Consider the following 12,357-nt stretch of genomic DNA (forward strand, 5'->3'; position numbering starts at 1 on the left):
CCCCTGGGAGTGCTGTCAGCCACGGCGTAGACAGACAAGAAAGAGGAAGTGGCAAAGTGAAGTGCGCCTGCTGAATACAGGAACCCTGCCACACCGATCCACATCCACACAGTTACAGATCTGCTGAGGGAAAAGGACCAACTGAAAGTACAGCTGAATTCTGTGCTGCTTTGGAGACTGTGTGTACTCACCAGGTACCATGCCAGTGAGGGATGGGGTGGAGTAGCTGCCCTGTCCGGTAGGTGGGACGTGAGGAGGGTAGCCCGGGAGTGTGGTGCTGGCAAGGTCACGACCTGTAATCACATGGACAACTTTGTAGATGTCTGAAGTATTAAAGTCACAATAGCCCTGTCCTCAACGTTTTAGTGTAAATGTAGTTTTCGGCTTGTAGAATGCCGTTTTGTTGGCAAAACCTACCTGCCCCAAGTAAGACAGACCTGTTGTTCATTTCCTGAACATAAGGCCTTTGAGCTTCATCTCACTGTAAGTCTAAGATCTTTTTAACCTTACAATGGTTTTGGAATCAAGGCCCTCTGGTTCCTTGTGCGTCATGTCTGAACAGTCACTTCTGTGAGCAGTGGACACGCCATCGTGTTTAGTTGGGAATTTGCAAAAATACTGGAGCAGGTTTGAAAATATTCCCTAGTAAATCAGGATTCTGGCCTTGTTGTGACACTAGAAATGTGCGTAGTACCTCGGTATTAGAACCTTAGTACCATACGAGTCCCTACAGTGGAAAAACACACAGAGTGACCACGATTCGAATATCTTGATGATATTTCACATTCCTGAAATGTAAATCACAATGTAAATCATGTTTGTGCTGTAGCAGCAACTTCTCACACACTCATCATCTTCAACCGCTTACTCCAATTGAGGGTCACGGGGGGGCTGGAGCCTATCCCAGCAGTCATAGGGTGTGAGGCAGGGTACACTCTGGACAAGACACCAGTCTGTCGCAGGGCCACATACAGACAAACAAACAAATTCACACTTGCATGCACACCTACGGGCAATTTAAAGTTTCCAGTCCACCTAACCTGCATGTCTTTGGGTGTGGGAGGAAGCCGGAGCACCCAGAGTTAACCCACGCAAACACGGGGAGAACACGCAAACTCCACACAGAAAGGCCACAGGTGGGAATCAAACACATGACATTGTTGTTGTGAGGCAACAGTGCTAACCACTAATCCACTGTGCTGCCCATAGCAGCAAGTAATTATTGCTAGTTATTAATGTTAAAGTTGGAATTATTGTATTTACCAAGGGGTTGTTATTATTATTATTATTATTATTATTATTATATTATTAGTGCATGATTATCTACTATTATTTGAAAAACAAACTGATTTTTTTGGGGCATTTCAAATATTTCTGACAATTATCAATTATATTCATATCTTCTGCAAAAAAGTTGAGGACTTTGGGGGGGGTAGAAATTGTTGCCGTATTTGACTGTACATCTATGTGCTTGTCCATCTGTCCAAAAGTCTTTTAGGCACAGGTCCTTCATTGGTAGATTTCAAGGAAACGTCACACAATGTTAGCAGACAGATGTCCATTCCAGTTCCAAGTCTTCAAGTTATTTATTTATTTACTTTTAATACACCACTTACTTCAGTTAAATCTACAAACAGGCTTGTTGGACCCTTCAATACAGAGGTTGCCCAATTTGTCCGTTCTGGTTTTATTACCATCGACACACAATATATACAAGCAACTAGCATGGAAGCACTGGGTGTGTCATTTTGTGAGCTTGCATCTTGAATTTGGTGACAATCTGATACAATCCCTTGAACAAAGATAAAAAAAAAACGAGGAAGAAAGGATGTTTGTCCAAGAGTGTTATTCGTAATCATATTAGGTGGATTAATGGTATAATTTGTTTTAATGGTAAATTAAAACACGCTCCCGGTGTATAATGAGCGCCTTACGTGGCACCACCCTGACATCGGTATGTGTGGAAATGGGTGAATGTGAAACATTAATGTAAAGCGCTTTGAGCTTCTCATACAGATGGAAAAGCGTGATATAAATGCAGTCCATTTACCAAAATGCAGTCATATTGTAATAATCATTTCTATGGGTCTTTATTGAATCACTGATTTTTTTTTGTTTTTAAACAAGATTTGTGATGTCATGAAAAGTCAGCTACCTCATGGAAGAAATCATGTATTAAATAAACAAGAAATAGATAACGTTAAGGATTACAATTTATTTATACTTCTGAATAATTTCCTTTAAAGTTAAACATTCAGCACGGTTTGCTTTTTACATAACTAGTATGAACAGGTGTAATTATGTATGTGGAGTTTGTGCTTTGTTCCAGCACTAATGATGAGTTTGTATACTGTAACAAATGACATTAAAAAAAAAAAAAAAAAACGCTGAAAAGAAAAAAAAAATGAATACCTCCTCTTTTTGTTTTTTTGTTTTGTTTCATCGTTGTTTTCCATCCTTTGACATCCTTTAATTTACTGGCTCCACGTTCCCTCATCAACCCCCCTGTATGTGTCACTTTGTGGATAGGATATATAACTGCATTAGACTACATGACAGTGTGTCGGCCCAAATCATTTCTCTAAGTTTGCACGCACTCGACATCAGGAGTGCGAGGAGAAGGAGCCCCCCATTCATCATCATCACACACATGCCTCCATCCTTCTCCCCACACACACAAGCACGCACATTTATCATCATCATAAACAGCTCAGACGCAAATACCATCAATCCCATTCATTTCCCCTCCACTTAGCCACCACTAACCAACAGAGGGGAGGAGGAAGGGAAGATGAGAGGGGGTGAGAATGAAATGGAGAACATAAAAACCAAGTAAAAGGGAAAGGGTGAAAGACAGGAGATAAAAGTGGAGATGGAGGAAAGTGAGGGATGAAATCAAAGGTGAAGATGTGACAATGATGAGGGGAGAACTTGAAAAGGTAGATGTCAAAAAAAGACGGAGCACAGTTGTCTCATAGGTTCAATGTCTAGTCAGCAGCCTCTCTTACTGAGCTTCCTTTTTTCCTTCCCAACATATTTGCTCCATCTACATCTCATCCACTCCATTTTGTCAGTTGCTATCCAGCCCAAGACTTCAGTAGCCCTGAGGTTAAGCCCAGTCAACTCACTTTTTTACTTGAAATCAAGTGTCATCCTCCGGTGCTGACAAATGAAGCCAATGTGGAAGTGCCACTGCCAAAACCTATTAACCACTTGAGGCTGGCTTCAAAAGTCAGTCAGTCCCTGTAGACCCCCATGTTAAAATCTCCAACTTTACAGCAGACATGAACATGTTTACAGCCTGGTACAAGAAACACGTTTGGTATCTATAACTACTAGTTTCCTTGTTCATGACAACCATACAGCGGATGAATGTTTACATAACTCATCTGTTTAAGCTATTTTCAGTGGTGGGCACAGTTCCGCTAACCGCTAATTAGCAAAGCTAACTTTTTTGTTCCTGGATTAGCTTTTCAGCTAACTTCAAAAACCATCAGGGGATCAATTAGCTTCCACTAAATTTAGTTTTGCTAACTTTTAACTCCACTAATGTTTTTTGTTGGCATAGTAAGTAAAGCCGAACAGTCAAAAACATTTGTAAACCCTAAAAGCACACGTTAGTTCCTGTCTGTTGTGTTTTGCAGCAGTCAGGCAGCTGTGAGGAGCTGAGTTCAACCTCACCCTGGCAGAAGGAACCTGGTTGCCTGGCTGCTACAAAGAAAAAAAAAAGTAATTTACATTCACAGCATACAGTGCCTCTGACATGAGCAGTGTTAACTGTGTCATTTATACAAAGTGAAAATATCACAAATATCTTTTAGTTTTAACTTCATGCACTAATTCTGAAAGTTTGAGCATTAAAACTCACATATGCCAAAAGGAATTATGGGAAATTGAGCCTCCTCATCACTGGTTGGTTGGTTGTAAAAAAAGAAAAAACAATATACACAAGTTACTTTAATGTGTGTGTTGGTTTTTACAAATAAATCTGTATTTGTAAATAGGTAATTTTTTTTTCAATTTGTAAAAAAAAAAAAAAAAAAAGGTATTTGCAAAACTGAAAATTCTGTTTAAGTGTGATACAGTGCACTAAGTGGCGACCATATGACAGTTGGATGCTATTTACACTCCCATCCAGTAGATGGCAGTGTTCTATGCATTTCCATAGAACACTGCCTGTGCAAGAGTTTGTGCACATGACGGTGTCTTTCGAGCAGGAACAGTGCAAGGTGCACCACATTGCGCCACTTATGTGGCTGATGTTGGCTTCATTGATGGTGCTGCAGATAATGAGGCTCTTTGCTGGTTGTAGGTTTTTTATACAAACACCAAAGGAGCCACTTGTGAGAAGCAATGCCCCATCCCCTAAAATATGCAGAAATTAACACCCAAACTGAGATTATTTAGCCTACGAGCCTTAACTAACCTGATAGTGTGAAGCTAAGTGGGTGTATTTGGGCTTCATTTGGCTCACCGATCTTGGTGGGGGGGGCAGGCACAGAAAGTTCACATAGTCTGTGCTTGCAACATCTGCTTCTCTTCACTCTACAGTTCCTCAAGATACAAAGATCTCAAGGAAAAGCACAAGCAGGGCTTTGATTTTAAAATGTAACTCAACCTTAGTTCAATTTGATAGTTGAATTTTAATCAGATTAGCTCAGTTAGTTGTACCAAATTAGTTTTAGAAGTGTGACACCTGCAGGTATAAAGACAAGGCAAAGCTGAGCTAAACGAGCGCTAACATTATGACAACAGCTTATATCTTTAAAAAAATAACTGAATTCTCAGTTATTATGAAAAGACTTACTGGTCCAGAATGTATCTGTTTTTTGTTGTTGTTGTTTGTTTGTTTGTTTTCTCGTCACTAATGATGCAAATGTTGCTTGCTGTTACATGTCCACAAATTGTGCTATGTGGCCTCCAGCTTGTAATATCACAGCAAAAGAGGCTTTATCATTTAAGCTTGTCAAAGGGAGATCAAAAACCGATTTAGCACAAAATGACCCTTTGTAAAAATGCTGCACTTTACGTTTGTTTCTCTCTATCCCAGCATCTTCTGTCCCTCTCCGCCTCCTCGCTCCTGTCTCGGTGTAGTAAAGTTTTTCTCTGTGTTTGACGCGACAGCGAGGCATTAGTGCAGACGGGGTACTCATCCGCTCAGGGTCAGTGCACAGGGTGAGGTGGAGAGGGAGGAGATGGTGGAAAAACTGAGAGCGAGGCAGGGAGGAGAGAGAGCAAGATGGACTCGCTGCAGCCCAACTTAGAGGGGGCAGACAGGGCCAGATCCTCCGAGGTGTGTGTGCATGCAGCGCGTTTGTGCTTATGTATGCCAGCTGTGTTGATGTGTCTGTTCTCCGCAGTTTGGAGGTCAACGAAGGAGTGCAAGTAGCTGCTCACTTGCAGATAAAGATAAACACACGATATCTTTCTTGCTGTCTGCTTAACTGTTCCCATATCAAGTATGCCACCAAATATGCCTGGTGGGGTGACCAGAGGAGAATCACGTTTTTGCAGTTTGTCCCACAATGTGACTGTAGTTGATCAAACTGGATGAAATGAAAGGGAATCTACAGAGATCTACTGATCTGGAAATGCTAGTATGTGATTGGGCAGTGGTTATCTTGGTGAGGTGGGGGTGGTGGGGATTTAGTGGCGGGATTACAGAATTTAGAGTAAATGTGCAATTAAGTATCTTTACCCTCAGAGCCCTAATGGTGTTCTGGTCAAGTTTTCATTATATTTTTATTAGGGCTGGGCAAGTTAACGCGTTATTCTCGCATATTAGAAATACTTCACTAACATAGAACATAAAATATTAAAATAATTATATTATTATAATTATAAGATTGTTTTACAGGCCATGTCCTACTGGCTTCCATCCTAATAATCAGCTCAGCTGTTTGCCAGTCAATGATTATCATACGGAGTATGCGTTTCGAACAACTTTAACTTTTTAGCACAATGAACGCATTACATGGAGAATTTGCTGGATTTTCTTGAGATTTGCAAATCGGTGAACAGGAATTTGGCTGATGTCCCAAAGGACAAGAGATAACTGTGTACAGTGTCACATACTCGTGGAATAATAATGAAAACTGTGGGTGCTATAGGATCAGGTCAGTCAAAGAATGGTGGCAGTTGGTGAGAAAGTGAGTCTGAAACACAATGTTTTGAATAGCAAATGTCACTTTTCTAGTGAGGTTAAGGTGGGACAACTGTGATTCTAAAGGAGGGTTACAGCTACGTCAAGCCCAACTCTCAACCTACGTGTTCAAGACATCGTCACGTAAGGCTGTCGGAATATGTGCATTTGATCCCCTAGAGGGCGTTGTATTCTCCAATAAAAAGCAGGCGAGAAAATGCTTACATATGATTCAGAAGGTGTGTGTGAATGTGTGTTTGCATGAGCAGAAATGGAAAATTTCTCACCTAGAGAGAGAGTGAGAGAGAGCAAAAGAGAGAGAGAGAGAGAGAGAGAGAGAGAAAGAAGGAGAGAGAGAGAGACCCCATTCCCAAATTCCCAGCTCTATGATTCCCCTCATTACAGACGGGAATGTTGAAGCCTTGTCCAAGTGGTCCCTGGTCTGCTCTTAATTAACTGCTGCCTCTCAGTGCCTCTAAATGCTGCTGAAGACAGGAGGCTCTCTTTTTCTCTTTCCATTCACCTTTATTTTTTTTCTTCCCACTGGGGTTCCTGTCTCTCCGGAGATCCAGGAGTAAATAAATCCACATAGCCTCCTCGACTGTGATCTAAACTCAGTTCATACACTGAGTGCTTGAATCACAGATAGATTATTATGTAACAGCTGAGTAGATCCTTGTAATTTGATTGGTGCTTTGTATGTCACGTGACATGGATTATTCATCTCATTTGTGTTGCATTGCATTTACAGTGTAAATTTGGTTCCATTTACTGTGCAAATGTGGTTCCATCCATTTTGTACCATTGCACGCTGTGGCCACTGCACACACTACCGGAGACGCCATTTAGCTAAACATGGTAGAGTTTGTTTTGCTGACGGATGACAATTTGAAGGAGCTAATTGACGGTGCTAATTCTTCTAACACACACACAAAAAAACAAATCCACTGCACCATAAGCCATCTGGAGGCATGAAGAGCTGTTAGGATGAAAAGCTGAACAATTTCTGACATGATTTTTCGCTGGACTGAGGTTTGTACACAAAGTCAGTGCACAGCAATCACAGACTATATGTACATCATAAGAATTGTTTTTGAACTATCTGACTGTTTTTGCAAGTTGACTGAGAACAATTGTGGTCTCCTATTTAAAGTTCATGTTGGACTGTTGAAATAAAAGCACCGGTGGTGCACACCAAAATGTAAGTCCCTTTTCTGGTATTTATAAACTAAGAAAATATCAAATGACAAGAATCTAGAGCCTGGCCGATATAAGCCCTTTTCAAAGTACTCACTATTGGCCGAAATTTTGCCGATAGTACGCCGATAATTTCTCATAAACAGAACAATTACTGAAATAATGTTTGTGTCGGCAATGTAAAATGTTGTCCATTTGTTCAGTAGATGGAGATCTGACTCCATTCAACTGAGAGCTGCTTATACCCCTGCTTAAATGTGTTCATCACCGGCCCCCGTAGTTCACCGTCATACTGCACTGATCGGCTGACAAAAGCATACAAGTAAGTTTATAAGGATCTATATCCTTATCCTGAACCTATATCTAAGTTGCAGCAACAAGAGGTACAAGATTAGATGTATTTCATAACTCTTTTGAAGGATATGTATTAGGTTTAATTTTTGATTGCATTTTTTTGAACTTGAAAATTCTTCTTTGTTATAAAGTTAATCAATATGAGGACAAAGCTTCAGCTTTTAGCTCATACCTTTTTTGTTAAGGGTCCAAAAAAGAACATTTTATTCATTTAAAAAAAAATATCGGTTGATGTATCAGCTATCGGCAAATCAGCCGATTTATCGATTATCAGCTTTTTTTTTCATCCAAATATCGTTATCGGCATCGGCCTCAAAAAATCGGTCAGGCTCTACAGCAGGGGTGGGCAACCTGTTCCAGAAAGAGCCATGAGGGTGCAGGTTTTCTTTGCAGCCACTGACTCCACCAGGTGATTTCACTGATTAACTGATTCCATCTGCTCAAAGTGATATTAATCAGTAAAATCACCTGGTGGAGTCAGTGGCTGCAAAGAAAACCTGCACCCTCGTGACTCTTTCTGGAACAGGTTGCCCACCCCTGCTCTACAGGAATCTATTTTAGCCGTTATATAAAACAAATAAATTTTTTTTTCATTCCTTCTGTGGTGTATTTGTGCGTTCAATGGTGCATTCATTTCATTCGTTCAACAGTGAAAGATGGAATGTTCCATTCAACTCATCTTCACCTCGTTGAATGGAACATTTCATCTTTCACCTCATGAAATATTCGCACTATTGCACTCATAAACATTCATTATTTGTAATGCACCGTCATAAATGTTCCATCTTCAGAATGGAACATGAGAACTGTTAACGCTACAGTGTGTAGGATTTAGCGGAGTGCATTAGCAAAAATGGAATACAGCATTCATGACATCTGTTCATTCATGTAAATGTACCTGCAACTACGAATCAGTGTGTTTTCTAAAGCTTAGAATGAGCCCTTCATATCTACATGGGAGCGGGTTTCCTCATGGAGGCCACCATGTTGCAGAACCATGTTGATACAGTCACCCAAAAGAGACATAATTATTCTGTTTTTCTTATTTTCCAACGTGGCTGGAAGAATGGAGAAAAAAATTGGTTGCTTGTGCAGATTAACAAGTTTGAGAATCCATTTTTTTTGTAACATGGAGGGTCATACATATTGCTTATCACAAGAGAAGGCAAGGGAGCATGAATCCGCGTCACCAAAAAATGTGGAAATATGAAGGCAAACAAAATGGCTGGTGACAGTATAATACAATCTGGAAGCTCACCACTAGATGACACTCACACCGACACACTGTAGCTTTAAATTACCTTTAATTTTCTTCAGTCAGGTGAGAGATTTGTTCAGCGCAGTAGTGCATGTTATTGGAGGTACCTTACCTGGAACTAGCGAATAAGACTGAGGACCGGAGACGCTGGCTCCTAGCTCCGCCCCTGTACCAGGATTGGCCAAATTGCTCTTCATCTCATCAAGTCCACCAGCTAGTGAGGCCATGGCTGAATAATCAGACGTCTGGAAAGAGCAAAACACAGACAAATATCCAAATCAGATAAAGGAGCAGATTATAGCAGATACAGTATGAATACAGTGGGATTGGTTGTTGTATCCAGCTGTGATCAATCTGTTTGACAGAGCCAGATGTGTTTCCATCATGCTGCCACTTTCTTGTAGCACAGAGCTACTCTTGTAACACAAAGCTTTACTATGAACGCACATACAGCCACACATGCAGCTCAGATTTTATTGATCTGTTTACAAAGATGGGGATTTACTGGACAACCAAGTCCTACAGTCTATAACCACGGGATCAGCTTGTTCATCTGCCTTGCTCTCACTGATGCACAAACCTACACAGTGACATCACATCAAGCGCGAATAACACAAAGCCTCCTTTTCCCCCAGATACCAACTACAATAAGAACTGAGATCATCTCGGCACAAGCAGAAAAACCATATGGAGAGACTGAAGTGACCAGGTGCTTTAGTTTTATTCTATGTGAAATCTCTTGTAGTTTGAAACTTGTACAAGATTTCAGTTCAGAAGATTTATGAAAATGCATTGTTGCAACAGGAAAAAATTCAGTTATGACCACATTTAATCTAATAGAGGAAACATACAGGTCCTTCAGTGTTACTTACAGAAATTTTGATGGAAAATCACAGATGAAAGAACTGCACTCATTGTGTTGTTTGTCCATAAAAAAAGCATCAAGTTGAATTTTCATCACATTTCTCTAAAGCATTCATAGTGTGGGGACTGAAAGTGTGGGGAAAGTTGCAACGGCGCTAATGTAGACCTGAGGATCGCAGTTCCATCTGCTGAAGTCAATTTGACACAAACTGTTTCTCACAAATGTACAAAATGTCTTTCTCAGTTACTGTTTTAAAGTTGAATAATAGCAATGTGCAGTGTTTTCAGAGTAAAGTTCAACTACTGCCATTATTGTGAAATGCTTTTATTATGAAGCAAACTGTATTGAGGAGCTAATGAGTTCCTCAGTACAGTTTGTTTCACATGCAAGTATTTGGTGGTTCCCGCTTTGGTTGCCAGGGTTTGGCGGGCATTGTAAGGTTCAACCAACCGTGGCATCATGATGCCATACCAAAATTCTAATGAATTCCTACTACAAGCCAGATATGACCAGCAGCTTGATATTTGTAATCTAGACAAATGGTCCTACTGTCCTCCATCCTGGTACTGCTGGGGTACGGCAAAGCAGGAGAGACGGGGCATCTCAGACTTGCTATGGAAATTTGGTGGCCACCAGAAGAATGGCCCCTGCGGACGTGTCCTGCCAGGTGCCATGGTGGAAAGGCCTGCTGAGTGGCAAGGACCACACATGAAAACCCCAGTGATGAGGGTGGGCATCAAAGGGCCTTCATGGGGAAGGTTGTAGTTGCCTCTAGGTCAGCAATGCTTTAGTGGTGACAAATGTCTAACAAGGGTCCTGAGAATCGGGTGGGCTGAGGGGACGTCCACACGGAAGGTATCCAACTGGCGAGAATTCTTTGCCCTTTGTGCATCACCACAGCCTGGGGTGAACCACTGTGGAAGTGTAGGCTCAGCGTGGTGTTCACTGGTGCTCCTAGAATGTACCAGCTGTCAACCCGCACCATTTGGGCATGATTCGTATTTTATTTGCCTGTTTGTTTCACTTCTTCTGATGCTCTGCGCACTGTTCTTTATATGTCACCATGGCAGCAGAGTGTTACTGCACAGTTCATGTTATCTGTGATATTAGCATAGACGGATAACTGACCAGAAATATAACACATGTAAAGCATTTAACAAAAACAAAATTTCATTTGTCCAAAGTAGCAATTTACGGTGTGTTGTGCTGTCTTTTTGTCTGTTTCACACAAAGAAAATAAAGCTGTTGCAAAAACAAAGGTGCACAGCTTTAGCTAACGTAGTTACAAGCGTCATAGCTCCAGCTCCGCAACCAGTGCATTCAATGAAAGTTTTATCAGAGCAATTCTCATTTACTGTGCAGCAGCACACATTTAAGAACAAGTATTTCAGGTATGCGCTGTTTACCACTGATGTACTGGCAAAATAATTATTTTCTAAGCCACTGTTTAGTAGTTAGCTAATAGCAGCCATTAGCCCTCAAAGAGTAAAGTCGTATACTCCGAAATGCTTTTATTATGAAGCATGTTTAGCAATTAAAGGCTTAGTATGTGTACAAAAATGACAAATAATGGGCATTATTTCCCCAAAACATTACAAGGTTAACATGATCATAGCCTAGAGCCTTAAAAGGAGCCCTGGTTTCTATTTCCAGTCAGGCCCAACATTTTCACAAAGGTTGGCGATGGCTGCTGATCAGTTTACACATCATCCTGCTATCAACCTAAACACTCCAATAAACCAACCCAAACAGGAACCTCTTTGGCAGATGAAATAGTGTATTTCTCTCCCTGATAATCAGATAGTTAATTGTTCTACCATTAAGAAAATGTGACCTTAATTAACTGAATGATGATTAGAATAAACACCCAGGAGATTATAATTTTAATTAATTATTGTAGTGTTACTCAACTGATCATTTCAAAGTTTAATACTGTCTAGCAAGTATTTAAAAAAAAGTGTTGCTTTCATTTGCTTCTATCAAGACATGTATTTTCTTTTAATTTGCAGCATCTTTCCCAACAACCCAAACCATATTTTCTGACTTTATCTGTATCCTAATCTATTCTCTGCCCATCATTGAATAGTAATCACATGAGAGAAGCAGGAGGTAGGCTGTGCTCTCAGAAAAGTTAATAACTCATGGGTTACTCCAAACACACGTCATGACATTTGAATCGCCACAGATGATAAGTAATACTCCCAGTCTCAGTAAATTGTTGGATGTTGGATGGATGGCCAACATGCCCTCACCTGTGTGTGACCCCCGAGTCACTGTGCGTGTGTGCACATCATGGCCGATGAATCACAGTGGATTCTAAGACCAGGATGCTGCCTGCTGAGTGTGTCTTAGTGTAGGTTTGCGTGCACATGTGCTTTCGTGTTTGCGTCCACGCGTGCACTAATAGTGGCCATCAGAATCCCCTTTAGACGATGAGAGTTTTGCACTGACCCATTTAATACCTCTGCATGTCTCTCTTTGTGCATGCAGGTGCAAGTGTAGGCGTGTGTTTGTGCTCACTGACCTCTTAAACACCCCTGT

General features: G+C 40.9%; 1 protein-coding gene across 1 annotated transcript in view; it reads right to left on the bottom strand.

The window, feature by feature from the left end:
- Positions 1–12,357, bottom strand: part of pax5 (paired box 5) — a 94,667-nt gene that overhangs the window by 15,971 nt on the left and 66,339 nt on the right. The window contains exons 6-7 of the mRNA XM_034188678.1: positions 9,064–9,196; positions 192–293 (exon numbers count right to left, since the gene is read on the bottom strand). Of these exons, the coding sequence (XP_034044569.1) occupies positions 192–293; positions 9,064–9,196 (235 nt within the window). The remainder of the gene's footprint in view (positions 1–191; positions 294–9,063; positions 9,197–12,357) is intronic.

This window comes from Thalassophryne amazonica, chromosome 15, assembly GCF_902500255.1.
Source record: "Thalassophryne amazonica chromosome 15, fThaAma1.1, whole genome shotgun sequence".
Lineage (NCBI taxonomy): Eukaryota > Metazoa > Chordata > Actinopteri > Batrachoidiformes > Batrachoididae > Thalassophryne > Thalassophryne amazonica.